The sequence below is a fragment of the Pseudopodoces humilis genome, chromosome 7 (assembly GCF_049639895.1).
Source record: "Pseudopodoces humilis isolate 2021_Gansu_Grassland_sample_001 chromosome 7, ASM4963989v1, whole genome shotgun sequence".
In the NCBI taxonomy this organism is placed as follows: Eukaryota; Metazoa; Chordata; class Aves; order Passeriformes; family Paridae; genus Pseudopodoces; species Pseudopodoces humilis.
In genome coordinates, this window is record NC_142206.1 from 50,989,505 (window position 1) to 51,011,319 (window position 21,815).

Below are 21,815 nucleotides of genomic sequence, written 5' to 3' on the forward strand. Positions count from 1 at the left end.
TGTGTGGCAGTCCCAAAGTTTTGTCTAGTAGTGATATGGTTTATTGCCTTGTCTCCTGGTTCAACTCTGTGACTGAGACTGAAGCACCTACATTTTTCCTTACATATCTTTCCTAAAGTTAGCACAGCTGCATCACATAGAGGACCCAGCATATCTCTAAGGGAACAGTAAACTCAGCCTTTCCATTGTCTTTTTCTCTACCTCCAAGGAAGAGTAGCTCTGCCCAGAGCTCAGAATTTTTCACTTATGTCCTTGTGGTGCCCAGCATCCAGCCTGAGCACTGCCACACTGGGTTGCATTCTGCAGTATAGGCATTATCTTCATTTGAACTTACTGTGCTCTTTCCAAGAAGTCCAATAGATAAATCTTCCCAATATATCTGGGAATAATCTTTAGAGCTTGCTGCCCAAGCAATGGAGGGATAGTGAAATAGGTAGGGTGTTGTATCAGAGGTTCTCACTCAAATGCTGGCAAAACCCTCCTGGGAGCTGAGCCCTGGCTGGAGCACTCCATGAGGATTTCCTCCATGTCAGGGGAATTTCTGCTCTGCCCAGGTCAGGCTGCAGGGCATGAACAGCACAAGGCACATGAATCCCATTATTATGGGCAGAGGTGTGTAATAAAATTGTACTGAAGACATGACTCAAGTTCAGAAAACTCACTGTGGGCGACACTGGCACAGGGTGCAAAGATGAGCCTGGGGCCCCAGCTCCACATGCTGCCATCGTGTTTGTCTTGCCTTTATCTCCCCTATCAGCCTCTCACCAGTTAGGACTGGTTGTGTTGGACTTTATGATGGCCAAGGGAGAACAGCAGCTCTTGAATGCCTGCCCTGCCCCAGGGCTCAAACCCAGCAAAACACTCCCAGGGCTGTGCCCAGCTCAGCCTGCCTCTTCTTTCACGAGTTAGCATTGATAAACCTGCAGGGCTACAGTCCGCAGCACAAATCCATCCTTCTGTAGGAGAGCTCAGCCTGACGCTGTTTGGGTGTGGTCAACATGGAAATTCAGAAGCACAGGGGAGAAAAACAGTCACAACGTATCAATATCCAAGTCTGCTTTCCTCTAGGAAACATACCAGGAGTTGTCTCTAAAGGTCAGCTTGGCATGTGAGATACATTGGTCCCCTTAGATACTTTCAGACATAAACACATATTTTTCTGTATGAGAAGAGATGTAAGCACCTTTTGATAAATACTAACTGTATTCCAAATTTAAGCTTTAAGAAAGCATAGGGGTTTTTTCCTCCATAAACCAACAAAACATTGAACCCATTTGATGTGTGTTCATACCTTGTTGTCTCCTACATAATTTTCCCAAGGTTCTTATGTCTGGGGCACAGGTGCAGATATAGACCTGCCTCTAGCAATGTTTCAGCATTGTCAGAAAAGCAGCTATGATGGAAATGGAAATCATTCCTTTACAATAATGTGGTAAATAGGGATGCTATTTTTAACAAAACTAAACAACAACAACAAAAAAGTCTGTAGTGTTCAGTCAGTTGTGCAAGTATCACATCAAGTATTTTGTTCCTCAGGGTCATTAATTGTTGATAATCACTAAACTCTTAGATTGTTTCTGTTATTACTAACATCTTGCCATTTACTTGTCCACTCTATGCTGGAAAATTTTACTGGCTGAGAATGATCAGGACTTCAGTATATAAGGCCTGGGGAACAACTGACTCTGGGTGAAAATCACTGTAAAGGTCTGTATTTGGTAATGCTGGGTAAATAACACCTCACCCACTGCAGATTTCGTTTTGACTCCTATATCCAGCATAATCTGTGTCTACAGACCTCGTTTTAGATCAGCTAATTCATCATTATTAATTTGTTATGAGAGTTTTCCTGTCCACGTCTGCCCTGGTGAATTCTGAGTGACCAGTCCTCTGGCTATTCGTGTGCTGCTGAAGGCATTTCCCAGCATCAGAGCTGCCTATGCTCTGCCTTCTCCTTGCTGTCCTCGCAGCTTAAACAAAGCTGCACCTTCAGAGAGAGAACAGAATGTTCTCAAATCTAGATAGCCATGCAAAGCCAAGCAAAAGAGAGCAGGAGTTCGGACTAACCCTATGTATCACCAGCTTTTAAAATTCACCTAGGAACTTCACCTGTTAACAGTTCCCAGTTCTCTGCTTCTCTGACCAGCTCCCAGACCTGTTCAGCTGCTCGCGTTTGCGAATGTGCATGTTGGCAGAATATCCACGCGGTGGCACTTCAGTCCCCAGCAGCAAGGGGACCCGCGGGGAAGCCCAGCCCAGCCCAACCTTGCTCCTCCTCCCAGCCCAGCCTGTGGCTCCCGGGCAGATCATAAACACAAGAGTGTCTTGGGATCATGTCCTTCACTCAAGGGTATAGAAACACGTTAGAATACAAACAAAGGGTTGTATTAAAGTTTGTTGGGACACAAACAAAAGTTTTTATTGAAGTTCATCTTTAAAGCTTAAAAAAAAAAGATAATTTCTGCAACACACCCAGGTTGAATACTTAGGAGAGTTATCAGCTGATAATTATATTTGCTTGAGAAGCCTAATTTTTAGATCTTACCTGATTTACTCAGGGATTAGAACTGTATCACATAGCCCTTCTTTCCCATCAAAATGTATAAAATAACAAATATTTTATCACCTTCCAGCTAGCTGGTCACAAACAAGGTACAAGCAGGAATTTTCCCCAGGAATTATTCTGGGACTGATTCCAAATGAAAGAACAACTTACAGATAGTTACAGTCCATTCTTGAAGTATGCTGAAAAACCATTGATGAAACTCAGAAAATCAATGTTTCATCAGGAAGTTCACTGAATGTCTTTAGGAACATGGTTCCATCAGCAGGATTTAGTTTTTAAACTTTCTCTGGGTGATGTTATTCTTGCTCTCAGCTGTATCTTTCCTAGTCGTGGATACTCATACCATGATACCATCATATGCACTGCCTGACCAGTGGGAAGGAATGGTAGCTTTTTTCTGAAAAAGCGCTTTTAAAACCACAGCCTTAACAGGAAAAAAAGAAAAAAAGAAAAAAAAAAAAAAAAAAAGTTTCAATTAAGATAAATGAAAACAACTGTTAGATGATAACGATGGTCTTAGAGAATATGTACTGTAAACAGAGGGGAAAATAATTATTCATTGTAAGGCAATTGTTTTGAGCCAAAGAAGGAACTACCAGTTCAAGAAAAATCAGTGTTAACATTGAAGGTAACAGAAAGCCTAATAAGAAAACCAAGGAAAACATGCAGATTGTTTCTTGCACATTCAGTTTCCACTTGGAAACTGAAGTGAGTCGAGTCTTAGAGGTGCCTGGCAGATGATTGATGCATTGGATGGACAAAAACAGGGGGTGCCATGAGCCACATTTTCTCCCTTCTGCAGAGAGGCTTGACCATATGGGAGATGCTGAAGGAAGGGTGCAGGGAAAATACACCCCATTGGAAATGGGATGAAAACTCCTGCAGTGTATCCTGTGGTTAGGATACAGGTCCTGCTGTCAAACAAGGCAGAAACGCAGATGTGAAAAATGCACATGATAAAATTCCAGGTAGCTTGGTATGCTGCCTCCAGATGATTGAGCAAAGCTTGTGCAGAGAAAGGAGAATATAATGGGGCTGTCCTGTGAAAGTCTGATTGGCAAGTGCTGTGCTTGTTTTCCTTTGGACATAGTGGGGCTGCAGGGATCCTGCTTTTGCTTCTCCTGCTGCACTCAGAGCTGTGGAAATGGTTGAGAGGAGTGTCAGACACCCCACAAGTAAGATAAGCAACCTTCAAAGGGATGGAGTGGGCGCAGCCTGCTGCAGCATTGGTGGAGTGACCTAGCAAGGCTCTGAGAAGGAAGAAATAAAGGGAGGGTTTATTAGAGACTACAGAGGTTGTTGCTCCCGAGTGCAGAGGTCCTGCTGAGGCCAGTGATGGTTCCTGGTGCCATTCTCCAATCACTTTCCCTGGCTCCTTGTGGGCCAACTTACTTACTTAGCTCCCACAATAGTTTGTTCCCATGAGTTCCCCCATTTGACAATTTGTTGTGAAAAATATATTCCTCTTTTACACTTGCTGCTGGATCATTTCAGTGGATACCTCCTTGTTCTTAAATTACACAAAATAATGAGTCAATTTGTCCCTATTTATCACCAAACCACTGGTTTTCCTTACACCTGTCATAACCTCCCTCACTCATCCTTTTTCCAGTTTGAGGTTTCACCTGTTCTGACCTCTGCCAAGCTGGTAGGAAGAGTGAATGGGGTATTCCCACACAGTGGGTGTGCTCTGGGTTTATCCAGCTCTCTCTCTACCAGTACATTCAGACATCTTGTTTCACTCACTCCCCCATTTCTAATCACTGTCAATGCTCTGCTTGTTCCTTTGATCTATACTGAGCATTAAGGTGAAATTCCTGAATAAGTACCACCACTAAACATGTATAACTGGCTTGTATGTATATGGATATGTATACACATATTTTATCTTCCCCCATGCATTACTTTTCATTCACCAGAAATTCATTTCCACCATTTTATGGCTTAGTCTCTTGTGTCTTGCAATCCTTATGCAATTTGTGTAAATGAATATTAGATTGCTTGTTTTGAATAAAACAGTATCAGCTCTCACTCCTGTGTCTGGATGAGGAGGGAGCATGTTGTTTAATATGGTGCCCAAAACAGACTGCTCTAAAAACCTTCACCTACTGATTCCTACAGGCAAAAGTACATTTCCTTTGTCTCTTCTAATTTAATCAATTAAAAGTCAACAAAAAGTCTCTGCCTTCTTTGTCCTGGGACTCTTGGTTTGTCTAGGAGACTTCAGAGATGAGATTTATTTAAAACATTTTTGTAAACAAACAGAGGAAGGTGCAGCATCCTTCCTGACCTCCTCATGCACTTGTGCAAAGCATCATCTCCACACAGGAAAGCATATATCCGTACATACACACACACATACATGTATGTATCTGGAATGGAATCATAGAATGGTTTGGGTTGGAAGGGACCTTAAGGATCATCTTGTTCCACTTTCATCCCCTGCCATGGTCAGAGACACACCTTCCACTAGACTAGGTTGCTCAAAGCCTCATTCAACCTGGTCTTGAACACTTCCAGGGACAGGGCATCCATAACTCCTCTGGACTACCTGTTCCAGTGTCTCTCTATCCTCACAGTAAAGAATTTATTCCTAATATCTAATCTAGATCTACATTCTTTAAGTTCAAAGCCATTCCCCCTTGTCATATCATACTACATGCCCTTGTAACAAGTCCCTCTCCAGCTCTCTTGCAGCCCCTCCAATAGGATCTCCTCGGAGCCTTCTTATTTTCCGGGCTGAACAGCTCTGACTGTCTCAGCCTGTCTTCAGAAGAAAAGTGGTCCAGCCCGTTGAGCATCTTCGTGTCCTCCTCTGGGCCATATCCGTAGCCACGCTCAGGGGCACAGGCCGTGGGGGTGTGTTGGAGCAGCACGGCGCTCCGGGCGCAGGCCGCCGCCGCCGCCGGGCTCTTTAAGCGGGGCGGTCCCCGCCGGCAGCCGGGGATTCTCCCGGCCCGCCCCGGCCGCCCTTTGCTCGGTGCGGGGGGAGGCGCCGGCAGCCGGCGGGGATGGAGGTGCTGTGTGCGGCGGGGGGGCTCCTGCTGGCCCTGTCCCTCCTGACCTTCGTCCTGTACTGCTGCTACGTGCAGTACATCCACGCTAAGTACGACTACATCCCCGGCGCCCCGCGGGAGAGGTAAGGGGCTGGCCGGGCAGGCGACGCGGCGGCGGGCTGGCTCGGAGTCTCCGCAGAGCGCTCCCTGCCAGGCTGGAGCCATGAGGCAACGCCAGAGCAGGAAATAAACCCTCCAGCCGGTGTCCACGGGCCGTGCCGGGCCCGGCGGGTGCGGGCAAGGGCAGCGGCGAGGGGTCAGCAGGCTGGGCACAGCGCTGCTGTGTGCCCGCGGCCCTGGAAGCGCTGGCATCGCTGGGGATCCCGCAGCCGGCTCAGCAGCACGGCCTGCCTGGCCGGGGCTGCGTGTCCTGACCTACATCTCCCGGGTGGCCAAAGCGGCCCAAGGGGCGCTTTAGAGTCGCCCACCCGAGCCGTGCGTTTGCTCACGACCCTGGAGAGGGACCTGACGGCAGCGTCAGCCGCGCAGGAGGGACCAGCACCGCCCTCCGCACCACACTGCTCCAGGAGGCACATTGACACTAACTCCACCAGGCACCTTCCGTGCTCTCCTTCATAACCCAGGTGTTTAGTTTCTGCCAAAAATAAATAAAAATGTCGTAAGTGATAAGGGGAAGTGAGAAAGCTGCCAGCCAGGCAGTGGCAGCGCTGTCACAAGGAGTCACGGTTCCTGCAGGAGTGTGTGAGCTTCCCTCTTCACCTGTGGGTGCACATGCCCTCCGTAACATGCCACGAAGAGACACCAGCACTCATACACAGCCTTACAGGGACACTGCTCTCTCCTGCCCACCTCCAGGCTACAGCCTTCTTGTGTAATCAGGGTCAGATACCAGGACTAGAGAGAGGATGATCTTGTCATACCTGACCCTGGTGATCCTTAGGTTCATTTTGAGCTGTGAAGTAGCATGGTGGAGTGATGGCACACCAGAGGAGCCATGAGTGGAACCTTGTTTCCTGTGCTGCAGATAGAGTGGCTTCCAGAGCTAACAAAGGAGTTGTGTTGTATTTGGAGCTTTCACATCTTTTTGGAATACAGTGACAAAGGAGTCAAACAAGTGGAGGATTAAAAGTTTCTGTAGGTGTTGAGTAACTTTGTTGAGTTCTTGTTATTTTAAGCACCTCTCAGTTCCAACAGTAATAAAATAAGACTCAGTTTTCCCCCATAGCTTATTTATACTGAAAAGGATGATAGCATGGACCTCTGTCTCTCAAATTGAAAACAGACCTTGAGTGCAGCTTGCTTCATTTAGAGACAAACTTGGCCAAATCTTCCCTCAGATTTATGCAAAGCCAGTGGGAATTCACCACTCACAGCTGAAGGAAGGAATTGATCTCTTAAGTTTTCAGTGCAGCTATTGTATTTGAAGAGTTAACATTTTTTATTAATTTCTTCAATTTCCATACTAACCAGTAATTATCTCCCTCAGTATTTGAAATGACATGGTTTTGAACATAAGGAGATGGTTCCTAATCTCCTTTAACAGAAATCCATTGACAGAAATGAAGTTAAACTTACCAGGGATGAGCATGTATTAAAAAGTATTTAATGCAAGTGTCTCTTTCATGTACAGCAATGTAATAGCTGCAGTTAAGATTCAGTCAGCTAGGCAAAGAGCAAAGCAATTCATGGGGGCTCCCATCCAGACCCAAACATCTCCTATAATACAGCATATGAAAAAGACCTCGTCCTTCATCTCTGTACTGGTCTGCCTTGGTTGCATGTGAAGACCAGCCTGTCTTTGGTCCCCAATTTACCAGCTTGATGAGAACTGGGAATTGGCACAGCTCAGAGTTATTTTCATCTTCCCTTATGAGGAAAACATAAGCAACACTCACTGGGCAACAAGGACTGCAAGTATGGAAGCAATCCATACATAACCCTATGTTGGCATCCTCACGACACTTGTAACCTTCATATTCTGCAGCTTTTTATTTGGACACCTGCCAATCATATGGAGAATGGTGAGGAATCGGGAGTTAACGCCAGATCTCTTCCTGCAGTGGTGAGTTGAGACACATCAATAATATTGAATAGGTTAGTCCTGTAGCACATATGGAGAAATCAAGGCACAAAGACCCTTACAGGATTACATAACTAGCATAATTGAGAAGGTTGGCAAAGGAGCTAGATAGACAGCATTGATCTTTCAGATCAGATTAGATATTAAAAAAACTTCCACTGAAGAAATGGTTAGCCATTGGAATAAGGATGGTGGTGGAGTAACTTCATGGAAATATTCAAGGGACGTCTGGATGTGGCACATGATTAGAGGTGATCATGGTGATGATGGGTTGACGGTTGGATCAGATGATCTTGAAGGTCTCTTCCAACCTTGATTATTCTGTCCTGCAATTCTCTTAATGGCTTTATTGGCTGGGGACTGCAGTAATTCCCACTGCAATGTGCTCTGGTCCTTTGGGGTTATTAGATCTGAGCTGTTACATGTTAGTTTGTACCATCATTCTCTGTTTTAAAATTTTCTTTTCTTACAGGGCAGAGAAATATGGACCTGTTGTACGAGTGAATGCCTTTCACAGAATCTCAGTATTGGTTGTGAGTCCAGAAGGAGTGAAGGTACTGAAAAATAAAGCCAAATCAATAGTAGGGATCGGCCCATGCCTCCATAACAGGAGAGCTGTTGCCTGATGATCAGAGTAGCACAGAGCAGCCAATCTCTGCTTGGCTCTGGCTGGGTTAGGAGGATGAGGTGCTTTGCTCTCCAGGTTGTCCTGATTAATTTTTTCCTTGATCAGGTAATTTATTTTGTTACTTTTATTTAAACAGCACATAGAGCAAATATTTTCCATTTGTGAAAAGCAGGCTCTGTACAAGAGCTTAGTATCTCAAATGAATGGGGCACGAGAGAGCAAATTTCTTTCTCTAAATCTTTGCAATTAAAACAGTGAGATTTCAAGTTATTGGGCAAAAAAGTGCTAGAGGCATGCAGAGCAAGCTAGCAGCTCAGGAACTGGGGAATCAGGGCACACGAAATAATAAATCATCTACTCTTCAGACTATTGCTGCAAAAGAAGGGAGTAAATGTGTGTGAGTGAAATTTTGTATTTTGTCTGGGAAACAGATTGCACTCAGTATTCACTGACCTGAGGTTTGATTTCAGGAGTTCTTGATGTCACCACAGCACCCAAAGGATCCAATGGTGTATGGTACTCTCTTCAGCCTATTTGGTGAGAGGTAGGCAAAAGCCATCTGAATCCATTGTGATCTGAAAATAAGTGCAAGATTAATAATATCACAGGCATGACATTTTGACTCAGACCATTTACCTTAGTGTTGGGATTAATCTCTAATTCCAGACACATGTAAGCAGCATGTACCTATTAAACTATATGTCAAGTCAAATGTCTTCACAGTCAGGGAGGAAGATATATTGGATTTTGTTTTCCCTTGATCATGTATCCTTTTTCCCCCTGGGAATGTCCAGTTAGTCTCAGAGCAGTCTGCTCAAGGCCATCATCAAATTTCTCGGAGCATTTTTTTAGAGCAGTGATTTTAGAGCACTCCATAAGGCATGGCAGTTTGCAACTTCTAAATACAATTCCCAGAAAACGGAATTTTTCTTCGGTAGTCCGAAGCTTTCAAAAATACAATATTATTAAATATCCAGTTATTATACTAATTATTTGCATAACAACTGTAATGAACCAGCATCTTATTGGACTCAGCAGTCCACACCTACCTGGAGAAAAAAATCTGTTGTTTGGTTGTTGTCTGCATTGATGCAATGGTTGCATGCTCAAAGGTGCTCCCTACACATGGGAAAAAGAAAAGAAAGTAGATGTGAAACTCTTACATTTGTGACTACACGGGATTCAGCAGGCTCCCTTGGATAAAACTGTTCCTTTCCTTGTTTTCCTGTGCACTAGGTTTCTAGGGAATGGCTTGGTAACTGTTTGCAACCATGAGCATTGGCGCAAGCAGCGGAGGATAATGGATTCAGCTTTCAGCCGAAGGTAAGGCAGGTATTTCTGGGATGATCTAGCTGTTACTTTTACTGTATTGTCATGCTTCTCCCTTTATTTGATATTTGGATGAAAAAGACTCCAACATTCAGTGCCAAAATCATATTTAACTTAGAATCTAGCACTCCATTTGCATGCTAATTATAATTTGACAAGACTTCCCATGGAGCAGTGACACCCCTTTGAACTCAGCAATGGCAGACATGTCTGAAGGTTGTATATCTTGGGCATGGTTATGGCTGCCTTATCCTGTTGGAAAAGATAAGGCATAGGGTTGGTCTGGTTTCCTTGTACCCCTTGATGGAGTGTGTAGGATCCAAAGATAAAGTCCATGTGCCTTGCTGGGCACAGGCCACTGCCCTTTGCCGTGACAGATATTAATTACATGGCAGGGCAGAGCAGGGCTGCTGTAAGAAGAATGTAGCTCATTTTATATGTTTGCTTTTTAATGTATTAAGGCAAGTTAATTTTAAATTTTAAAAAAAAATTACAATTTTCTATGGAAAATAATGAAGGTTATTTTGTCTGAGCAAAGATATCCTTTCCAGAGCCCCCATTACTCATCTTTATTGATTGTTCAGCTACCTGATTGGTCTGATGGAAACTTTTAATGAAAAAGCAGAGGAGCTGGTGGAGAAGCTAGAGGAAAAGGCAGATGGAAAAACAGAGTTTAGCATGCTGTCGATGATGAGCCGGGTGACCATGGATATCATTGGAAAGGTACCCACTGTCCATTTCTTGTTTCCTCTACAACTGGCAGGAAGTGATGGAAATAATGGCAGCCAGCAGCAGGATGGGATCAGGAGCTGGAGGAAGGGAGAAAGACCTTTACCCAGCAGTGCCAGAAGTCCTGCAAGGTTGTGTCACTTCCATTCAGGCTGAGCCATGGGAAAGGGCAGTTAGGGAAGGGTCTGTAAAATCTAGGTGTGGCCTACAGGATGGGGACCTTTGGAAGAGTCCTTTCAGCCTCATACCTCCCACCCCTCCATGCCAAAAGGGACGCACCAGGGCTCTTTCATGGCTGGAGGTTGTATTATTGCCATGGCATGTCTGCATGAAGTCTGCCTTATGCTGCCTTTTCCCTTTCTATGCAAACCAGTTTGGGAGGAATGGAGAGTAGTAGAAAATTATTAATTTACTGGTTTAGGGCAAATTTTGGGAGGAAACCTCCCAAATAAGGAGAAAACATAATGTCGATATTGCCCTCCCCTCACAGCCTCCTGCAAGGCAGGGTCTAGCCTGAGATATTTTTAGGGGAAAAGGTGGTGCTGTGAGGCTCTCCTGCTCTTTCACCCCCACCCCAGCAAGTTGTCTTTTTTCTCTCCCGCTTCTCAGGTAGCCTTTGGCTTGGAATTAAATGCACTGAGTGATGACCAGACAGCTTTACCCAGTGCTGTGACTAAGATTATGGAGGGACTGAACAAGGCACGCGTCCCCTTCATAAGGGTCTGTACTCTCCTCACTTTGGTCCTCTCTCCTCATATTCAGCTGCTCCTGAGTTCATGCAGCTGTGCAAGGTCCATTTATGTCAGGGAAGCTGTCATCTGTAGATCTTTCCCTCCAATGTGCATCAAGATAAAATTCATTAGTGCTTTAAAAAACTCTCCAAATTAACATTAATATTAATAATAACATTAATATTTAATGCATTTTTTTCTTTTGTTCCCCCTGCATGTGTCTCCTTCTGATATGGTTTTATGCTCTCATAGCCATTAAAAATTGAGATTTTTGCCATTTGTCCAAGAAGGATTGCAGCCTTCAGTCAAGTCTTCAGTCTTCAGGTGGAAGAAATTTGAGCATTCTTGCTGTGAAAAAATTACATTTTCAACTCAAATTCATCTACCAAATTAATCTACTAGGAAATGATGAATGTAATATGAAATATTTAAGTAAAGAATTATTCCAGTGTCTCATGAAAGCCATAGTTCAGACTTTAAGAACTCCTGTTTTCTTTTTTGAGACCAGGGGTGTGATTCTGCATTGCATGCTGCAGTTTCTTTCCATGGAGAGGTGATGAATTTTGCTCACAGTACCCAAAACCTCACCTCTGTTGAGACACGACATCAGCATGCACAGATTGAAAGGTTTCTTATTTCAGCCCAAACCCTTCATCCTGTGGGCATTCAGTTTGTTGCATGGAGAGCAAATGTTTTTGTGACAAGCGACATTTAGTGGAAAACAAGGTGCTCACATGTAAAATAACACTGGCATTTTCTTTTTATCAGCAAAAGGAATAAAATGACAAAAGAAACTCTGTATTCAGTTCATGCCAGGGCATCAGAAGCTGGTAAAGGAGGCCAGGGAGAGTGTGAGGCTGTTGAGACGTGTGGGGAAGGAGTGCATTGACCTGAGGAGAGAAGCCATCCAGAATGGGAAAGAAGCCACAGTGGATATTCTTACACAGATACTGAAAGGAGATGGTAAGAGACACCTTGCTGTTTGAGTGAATTTCTCTGTGTTATGTTTTGCTGTGAAATTCAGGGAGGACTGTTTTGGGGATCTGAACTTGGATCTTCTTTTAAAGTTGTTTTCACACTGAAGATAGTGAGAGTTACTTTAAAAGTTCCCTGTTTCTTTGTGTTGGATCAAATATTGGTCACAAGCCACCACTGAAATGCTCACTCAGCATCCTCTCTCAATGCCACCTCAGCCAATATGTGCCAAACAGGCAGAGCATTCTGGTTGGTCCAACTGGGGCACTGGAGCATTTTCTAATCCTATTTGTTTTTCTGTCTTGACAGCTCTGGAGGAAACTAGAGATGATGAAAACATTCTGGATAACTTTATCACTTTCTTTGTTGCAGGTTGGTAGCGATTTTAATGCTTGGATATGTCATGTGAAAAGCTGTACTCATTTTTGAGCTGTCTACAAGGTCGTGATTAACATCCTTGTTAATCATAATTAACATCATTAACATCGTCACTCCGTGTGACGCTGCTGCAACCAGGAGTCTCTTGGTTGAAAGACAGCAGTATTACACTGGCATAGGACCAGCTGGGTGAGGTCTGAAGAGAACTCTTCATTTTCTCACAGGCAAATGATATATTGCCTTCTTTCAGTGATATCAACACAGCAAATAATGCCAGGCTGACGTTTTCCAGCCACTGGCTTCCCACTCTGTTTTCCAGCCTCTGTCTTTCCACTGCCCACTGGGGTGCAAGGCTGTTCCTTATGGAGTTCTGCACCTTCCACCCAGATCCCACTAAACCCCACCAAAACCATCTTTTACATATTCAATGTGTCTTTGCATCACCTCACCCACACGATTAAATGCCATTCTTGCTTACGTAGAAGACACTGTCAAGCCAGTCAGAAAATGTATGGGCTGAGTAATTATATGAGATAAACATTCTGCAGATCAAGAGGATTTAGGTTCATAAGAAGGTGAGGTCAAAATGCTGTTCTTTGGCAAGAAAGATGTTATTGCAGTAGACATCTTTGCAGAAGTCTGTTTTCTGTAATGCTTTAAAATGGTACATATGTCCATGAAAAAAAGGGAAAAGTGTCCACATCAGAGTCACAAAGTGGGTAAGGTTGGAAGGGTCTTCTGGTTCAACCTCTTTGCTCAAGCAGGGTCATCCTAGCATGTAAAGCAGACCTTCCAAAGAAAGATGGTAAGAAGCTCTGTTTTCCCTCAAAACCAGTAAATCCTTCATTTTTGGCAGAACTGTGTGTCCCATAATATGACAAGGCAAACCTGGACCTCACTGGTCCTCCTGTCAGGGAGCTCATGACCAGTAGGTGCTGATACAACCATTGCAGCTTTGACTTGGGCAATATGGGTGATATCTTTGCAAGCTGTGTCCTTTTCTTGTCATTGTTGAAAGCTCTTTATGTAGACTTCACATACCTTTTATTATTTCCTTTATTTTCTATCATATTTGAAATAGAACATTTGGGGTTTGATGTTTAAAGCTTCCTCATATCACCCTAGTAGACCATCTTTGTATCATGGTATTATTTCATGCAAACTTTTAAACTGGTTTTTGTTGTCAATAGGTCATGAAACAAGTGCCAATCAGATGGCATTTACAGTAATGGCACTGGGTCAGCATCCTGAAATACTGGAAAGGTATGTGTGCTCCAGTTTGCAGACCCAGCTTGATATTAATTTCAAGATGAACTTAATTGTAAGGGTTATTAAAATATTAAGATCAGTTCCAAATAAAATCTAGTCTCTTTCCAAAATAAGCAGTTTCTTAGTACCAATACATCAAAAATGTAAAAAAAATAAAAACCTTAAGATGGATTATTTCAGTTTCACTTAGGTGATTTTTTTCAAAGCCTTTATACATACAGGTCCTAAATCCCACTGGATTCAGCTGCCCTGTATGGACATTGCCTCATCCTGATTTGAGGTACAAGTTCAGGAAGCCTGGATGGGAATTGGTTGGCATTTTGCCTGAGAATGGTGTGTTTAAGTCCAACTGAGTGTCTGGAAAGTAAAATAATGTAATTTGTCAACTTGCCTAGCAAGAAACCAGCATCTGCAGCTAACAAGTTTTAATTGAACTGCAGGGCTCAGGCTGAAGTGGATGAAGTTCTTGGTGACAAGAAAGACGTTGACTATGAGGATCTTGGCAAGCTCACCTACTTATCACAGGTACTGTAGGAGTGAGGTAAGATACCAGGCAGAGCTGCTTGGTGGCACCTCTGACATGTCATGGAGGAGCCCCACACTTACAAAATTTTAAAAATTAGGCTAATATTTTGTCATGATAGTGTTTGTCCCCAGAGATCCAGCAAGCAAGTAACCCAACACATTTTCAGCAGTCCAGCCTTATTGGGAAAGATGCTCCTCAAATTTTCAGATTCCTTCACTGCTTTCCTTAATTGTTACCAGTCTGGGAGCTACAGCAGAGTTGCATAATCCCCATCTGTTTAAGGTGAAACAATAGGTATAATTTTAAGAAAGGTGTGCAACTTCGAGCCAAATCTGTGTGTGAATCCCACACACTGTCTTAATTCACTGCTCTATTTTTGTTTGATTGTTGTTAAAGCATTTCCAGCTATGATCTCACCATATGCGATAAAGTGGAATTTGAGGATAGCCAAAAATAATGGCTGGATTTTCTAATGTCAGTTTTTCATTATTCAGCATTGAAACCCTCTTCAGTCACTCAGGGGTGGTGGGGGGAAGAGTTTGGTCCTAAAAGAGGTCTTGTGTATGGAAATGCTGGTTGGTAATTAACTGCAAAGCCAGGGTTGGCTATTAGCCAATGTTTGTGTTACATTTCCTTTTTTCACAAGATAGGGGACACCAGTAGCCCTCAGGAGAGGCTGAATCATAGTCCTGGCAGCTGTTCTGCATAAATTACCCCATGATTTTAGTAGTCTGCCATGATCCTTTTTGTTTTAAACTACCCTGCTGAGGTGAGCAACAGTGTTTTACCATTTGCCATATCCTATCCCACAAATTACTGTGCTTTGATAGCAGATAGATTTCACAGGTCTATTTCTCATAAGAAAAAGACAACCCTATGTGATTGCAGAAATCAGCAGGCTTCCTAGGCTTCTCCAAACACCATCACAATTATACCACTCCAATTAGGATGAGGTATCTAAGCCTTTCAGTTTTAAGACAGATCACATGAGAGCTTCTCAAAGCAGACCATTTATTTAAGAGCACAAGCTTGGATCTGTACAACCAAAATCAGTCACCCTTGGTCAGAGCCAGTCCATCACTGGAGTATCAGAGACTATGGGACTCCTCTCCTGTTGTTTGGGCAATTCTGAATCCTTTTGTCCAGGTTTCTTTTTCATTAGTCCTCTTGTGCATGCACACTTTTAATTGCATTTTCAGTGCAACACTCATGTTCACTGTTAATTAGGTTTCCCTTTGATGAAATAAGCCATTCTTACAGCTCACTGACACCCAAAGAAATGGTCTTATTCCATTTTTTTTTCTCAACATTCCCATTAATTTTCCTTTGCCAGGTTGTTTTTGTCTTTTTGGGGCTCTGACCTGGCTCAGTTCCTCAAGCAGCAGAAGCAGGACAAAGGGAGGAGCTGAGAGTGGGAAGGAGGTAGGAGCAATCACCCACCCCTATGGCAGCCAGTGCCCAGAACAGCTCATTAGGGGCAGGAGACCACTCTTAGACATTCCCTTTGAGTTTTCTTCCTAATGCTTTTTGTTCAGTTGTTCATCTGGCTTGAGGTGTTAGATCTGTTCCAGGATCTCTTCTGGCTTTTGTGGCTTTTTCTCTGTATTTGACCAGCTGTAAGAAAGAGCCAGGCCTGAAGGAGCTGACTTAGCTATATATTTTGCCTGTAGGAGTCCAAGGCAGATAGACCAGCATCCATTTTGAAAGTCAAAATCTCTCATTTAGCTAAAGTGAAAGGCCATAGGGAGGTAATTAATTTTATTTCTGCTTCCTACAGTGTATGAGCTGACTCTTGTGCTTTCTGCTGACACAGGTTTTGAAGGAGTCGCTGCGGCTGTACCCGCCCGTCTCAGGGACGCTCCGCAGGCTGGAGAAGGAGCAGGTCATCAATGGCATCAGAATTCCTGCAAACACCACAGTCTTTGTGAGTCCCATCCACCATCAGGAGCTTTTAGGTGCCCCAGCTAATCCAAATTAGGGTAGGAAGGAGGATCCTGGTAATTATAGGCCAGTCAGCCTGACCCCAGTACCCAGTAAGGTAATGGAGCAATTTATACTGCGTGTCATCATGCAGCACGTACAGGATGGCCAGGGGATCAGACCCAGCCAGCATGGGCTTAGGAGGGGTAGGTCATGTTTGACCAACCTGGTCTCCTTTTATGACCAAGTGACCCGCCTGGTGGATACAGGAAAGTCTGTTGATGTGTCTATTTGGACTTCAGCAAGGCCTTTGACAGTCTCCCACAACACACTCCTGGAAAAGCTGCAGCCCTCGGCTTGGAGAGGAGCACTCTGTGCTGGGTTAGGAACTGTCTGGATAGCCAGAGAATGGTGGTGAACAGTGCTGCATCCAGCTGCCAGCTGGTGCTGTCACCAGTGGTGTCCCTCAGGGGGCTGTGCTGGGGCCAGTCCTGTTCAATGTTTGTATTGATGACATGGATGAGGGTATTGAGTCCTTCATCAGTAAATTTGCAGATGACACTAAGCTGGGAGCATGTGTTGATCTGTTGGAAGGGAGGAGGAAGAGAGAAAAAGGAAGAGAGACCTGGAATTGTTGGATGGATGGGCAGAGTCCAATGGGATGAAGTTTAATAGATGCAAGTGTTGAGTCCTGTATTTTGTCCACAATAACCCCCTGCAGTGCTATAGGCTGGGGATGGTGTGGCTGGACAGTGCCCAGGCAGAAAGGGACCTGGGGGCACTGTGACAGCTGACTGGACATGAGCCAGCAGTGTGCCCTGGTGGCCAAGAAGGCCAACAGCATCCTGGCCTGTATCAGGAATGGTGTGTCCAGCAGGAGCAGGGAGGTCATTCTTCCCCTGTACTCGGCACTGGTGAGGCCACACCTGAGTTCTGTGTCCAGTTCTGGCCCCTCAGTTTGGGAAGGACCTTGAGAAGCTTGAGCAGGTCCAGAGAGGGCAACAAGGCTGGTGAGGGACTTGGAACACAAGCCCTGTGAGGAATGGCTGAGGGAGCAGGGGTTGTTTAGCCTGGAGAGAAGGAGACTCAGAGGTGACCTTGTCACTCTCTACAACTCCCTGAAAGGTGTTTGTAGTCAGGTGGGGGTTGGTCTCTTTCTCCAGGGAGCAGCTCACAGAATGAGAGGACACCATCTCAAGCTGTGCGAAGGGAAATATAGGTTGGATATTAGGAAAAAGTTTTTTAGGAAAGAGTGATAAAGTTCTGGAATAGTCTGCCTAGGGAGGTAGTGGAGTCACCATCCCTGGATGTGTTTAGAAAAAGACTGGATGTGGCTATATCAGTGCCATTATACAGTTTTTGGTGTTAGGGCATGGGTTGGACTTGATGATCTTGGAGGTCTCTTCCAACCTAGTCATTCTGTGAATTCTGTTGAAATGTAATGGACCTGTGGATGAGAGGGCCAAAATCTTTCCTGGGCATATTTGTACTGACTTCTCTAAAATTTTGACTAAAACTGGGGTATGAATTAATACTGTCAGTTGGGACTGGGGAGTGGAAGGCATTTATGGTTTTATACCTCTGACAGCAAAGAGGCATTTTCAGTGTGTTGCTCCTAACTAACAAAAATAAACTCTTTCTTGCCAGCTCAACGCTTATGTAATGGGAAGGATGGAAAAGTTTTTCAAGGATCCACTTACTTTTGATCCAGATCGATTCAGCAAAGATGCACCTAAGTGAGCTTCTTTTTACTCTCATGTTATTAAATATGTATTAAAAAACCATTACAGGAAAATATTTCAAGGAAAGGAAAAGTAGAATAAAATTATTTTTTCGTTCCAGTATGAGTAACACTAAATCATCCAAATGTAAATAGAGAGAAATAATGCACAGCTTTTGTTCAAGAGTTCTTTAGACCACATGTTACCTTACAAAGAAAATATTAATATTATTATTATTAAATGTTTATAATGAGGTCAAAGCTTTGGGCCCAAACCAGGTTGAATATTTGCCTTAATACAATGCAAGTATTTAATGTGTGACAGCCCTTGTCCCAGGGTGCTTGAAATGTCTCCATATTAGAGAGGGGAGAAGGGGGTGAGGGAGAGAAGATGCTGCACATGGGCAGGCAGCCCAAGTCTAGTCAGTGTTCAGGAGAGCAATAGAAGGGACCAGTGAGTGACTAAACAGATGCAGAAATCAGCACCAGCTACTTCATGAGTCAGGAGTTTTCCTTCAGCCTAGAGTTAGTCTGGTCTCCTAAACCAAACACCCCCCCACTCACATGGTTCAGAGCCGCCCAAAGGAGCAATAATTGAGTGGATTGTGACATCCTCATGACAGGCTGAAGAGCAGTTAGAGGGTGCTTGACATTCAGCTTTGAAATAAGGCTGGCATGCATCAAAACAGCTCTGGCAGCTGAGCCATACAGTAAGGAGAGATGACAAGGAAACATGCTGCTGAGCTATATTGCTGCTCTGAAGCAAAAAGAAGAGTTAATTTGGAGACTACTTTAACAAGTCTGATAGGCAAGGGGATATTTAGACCATTTCCTTGCTGCTGTGATGAAATATTTGCTTGTTTCATTACAACCAAGTTGTCAGAGTGACAGTTTTGATCATTTTTCTTTGCAGGCCGTATTACTGCTATTTTCCATTCTCTCTGGGACCCCGATCCTGCATTGGGCAGGTGTTTGCACAGGTGAGTGGAGGCCTGGAAAAACACTTTGTTAGCAAGCACTGGGCCAGCTCAGGGTGTGCTGACCATAGGTGGTGGTGAGCCAGAGGCCACCCTGATGCTCTGTGCACTGACCCTCTTCTCCTAAGAGGGAAGATTTCCCCCGATGCCCATGACAGGCATGTCTCTCAAATGCTATCACAAGAGCAGACATCCATGTAACCAAGGTATCTGCAGGGAGAAGCAGCAGGCTGCACTCCCTCCCAACTGCCCTGGCTCAGCCTGCTTGAACCCAAACCCCTTAATGGAATCACAGTCAACATTCCTTTGCCTGCTAAAGTCAAGCACACAGGGGATGTGCAAGGGGGTCTTGGGGATCATCCTGTGGCTGCCACTGACAGGACCAAGGCAAGGAAAACATAAGCTCTGGGAGGACACAAGCCAGAACTGGCACAGAGGAGGTGAGGAGGGTGCTTCATGGACAGGAGGAACAATTTAATAAGTTTGAGCATGGCAGAGAGCATTTCAGGATAGCCAGAGGCCAGTGCTTTGGGTCTGTACTGTGACCTCATCTTAGCACCAGTGCTCAGAATGCTTTAGTTTTACACTCTGACTTCCAAAATGGGTTTAACACATAACCAGAAAGACTGATCTTAGTGCCTGTCAGTTGTCTTCAAATCCAGTAAGTCACAGGTTTCCTGCCCAAACTCAACCGACTGCATTTAAAGAGTAATATTTAACTTTTAAATCTCTGTATTGACAAGGCAGTATAAGATAGCAGACTGACTTTAAGCAGCTGTATTTGCTGTCACTGACAGTTTGCTTTTCTTCCTAACAGATGGAGGTAAAAGTGGTGATGGCAAAGCTGCTGCAGAGGTTTGAAATCCAGCTGGTGCCAGGACAGAGTTTTAAACTCTTGGAGGCTGGAACCTTAAGGCCACTAGATGGAGTAATATGTAAATTAAAGCCAAGGAGCTCTGCAAGAGGCTGCCAAGCATGACTGCTCAGGGAGGGGAGCATGGCATGCTACTGGTAGTGTGTCTTCTGATTTTGAAGATCTTGACACTAATCAAAGGTTAGATTTTGCAGACCCCTTTAGAGGATTACTAGACCGATATTATTTCTAACCTTCCTCATCATTTACTGAAGAAAGCCTTACGAGAGTTACTCTACTGAGCATCTTCAATCTGGAAGTGTATGTGGAATTTCCAAGTTTGCTCTTTTGCTGGGGGGCTATTGGATTCTGACCAGACTTGGAAAAGAACATCTTCTCACTGGAGTATCCCTAGAGAACCACACAAACCTACACTCCAGACCCAGCTCATTGTTTCCACTAAGTTTATATATAACATAACATGGCCTAAGGAAGCCCTTCTTTGGGGAGTTTCTTACACAATGAAATCAGAAAAGAGTAGAGCATAAATTTGGGCTGAATTTAGGAAGAGATGTTTGGAGATAGTCTCTCAGTCAAAGCAATTTTTCTATCCCTGCTCCAAATGTGAATAACAATTGATAGGAACAATCAGAAAAAAAAAAATAATGCAAAAAGTCAGAGTCCAGGACCTACTTTCTCCTGTTGCTACTGCCCGATTTTTATTCAGTCTCTTCTACTTTTGATATAGTGCAAAATGTAGGTTTCCCAGTCCACACTGTAGAAAGGGACTCTCCTGCTTCCTTCTACCCCTCCACACAGCCTGTGCTTATTCTTCTGAGACACTCTTCTTTGTAGAGAAAGTCTTGCTGCATTTATTTTAACCTGGATCATTTTCCTCATCTTGTTTGCCACAAATACAATAACACTTAGACCCGATGGTCTAGTAGGTACAGGAGGGCTGGAAATAAGTGCCTGAATGAAATGCTGCTTAAAATGGTGTTGCACTGAAGAAATGTGTCTGCAATTTGAGCCAGAGACAGGAGAAGGAAGGTCCTGCAACCCCCCTTCTTCTGCGGATGTGCCTGAATAGCTCACTGCGTGTAGCTTGCAGCCAGACTCTGCTAGGGAGAAAAAACTATAGTTTAAAATGCTGCCTTCCAGAAATATTTAGATATCTAATAGGAGTTTGGGCCTCCTCTATCATGAAATACAGAGAATTAAAGGCATTTGATGCTGCCACTTTTGTTTCTTATTTTTCTGAATTAAAAGGGCAAGAGCATAGTCTATACACTGTCAAGTTCCTGTGGTGGTTTCCATACCAGGAAAGTAACATTTCAGAGCTTTCCCTGACTTTGTTCCTGTTGTGCACCATCTCCCTCAGTGCAGCAATGGGATAGCAGGCCCAGATGCTGCTATTGATAGTACAATCAACACCTCACAGTGCAGTAATATGACTTGCACCTGGGGTACCAATACCTGTACTGCAAAGGAAGGTTTAGTCCATCTATCAGTAGACCAGCTCTTCAAGACCTTGTGCTGGAAACCTGATTATATCCTCCTAGACATTAATGAAATCTCATTGGGAAGACTGAGGACTCTTCAGCTGGACATGTGTTCCCAGGAGCTGATGCAACAGGGAGCAGGATGTTCCATGCCAGTCAGGCTGGATGTGCTGGTGGCATAACAAATGGCTGAATCCTGAGAATATGTCAAAGGCAGGGCAGCATCTCGGTGCTGTGGGGAGTTGGGGGGAAGCTGTGACAGGAGTGGCATATGCTGTGAACAGCACACAGACAGCTTGACAGACACTGGCAAATTGTGCTGTGGAAATGTGAGGTGTCACCATACCAGGGCTCTGCTCAGGGCTACCAATGAGTGAGTTGAGATTCATTAGTTACACAAACACCTAACTGCCTTCTGCCACCTCTGCAATGAGGTCAGGCACCTCCAAGCAGGGCTCAAGGAGGGTGTTAGCATGTCAAAATCCTGCAGTGAGTTCTGTCAGCCCTCGTGTGCCCAAGACCAGAGCTTCCTGACTGCTTTACGTTTACCCTTCTCAGAGGATACTCCACCTGCTCTCTCTGCAAGCCCAAATGCCATCCAGCTCTTCAGGGACC

The 21,815-nt window shown here is 44.3% G+C and overlaps 1 protein-coding gene across 1 annotated transcript; it reads left to right on the top strand.

Moving 5' to 3' along the window:
• The first annotated feature begins 5,559 nt into the window (after positions 1-5,559).
• On the top strand, positions 5,560-20,937 carry CYP46A1 (cytochrome P450 family 46 subfamily A member 1). The gene is made up of 15 exons (XM_005520140.2): positions 5,560-5,705; positions 7,568-7,645; positions 8,136-8,217; positions 8,762-8,835; positions 9,528-9,614; positions 10,205-10,343; positions 10,959-11,069; positions 11,887-12,043; positions 12,365-12,427; positions 13,624-13,696; positions 14,143-14,227; positions 16,042-16,152; positions 17,796-17,884; positions 18,782-18,848; positions 19,663-20,937. Exons 1-15 carry the CDS (start codon positions 5,578-5,580, stop codon positions 19,822-19,824), a joined length of 1,506 nt encoding a protein of 501 aa, XP_005520197.2. The 5' UTR covers positions 5,560-5,577; the 3' UTR covers positions 19,825-20,937.
• Positions 20,938-21,815: the final 878 nt, after the last annotated feature.

What these genes read in the sequence shown, in the direction of transcription:
- CYP46A1 (XM_005520140.2), top strand. Translation starts at nt 5,578, where the DNA reads ATGGAGGTGCTGTGTGCGGCGGGGGGGCTCCTGCTGGCCCTGTCCCTC. An exon ending in CATCCTGAAATACTGGAAAG is followed by an intron (nt 13,697 to 14,142) that starts GTATGTGTGCTC and finishes ATTGAACTGCAG; the next exon opens with GGCTCAGGCTGAAGTGGATG. An exon ending in CTGCAAACACCACAGTCTTT is followed by an intron (nt 16,153 to 17,795) that starts GTGAGTCCCATC and finishes CTTTCTTGCCAG; the next exon opens with CTCAACGCTTATGTAATGGG.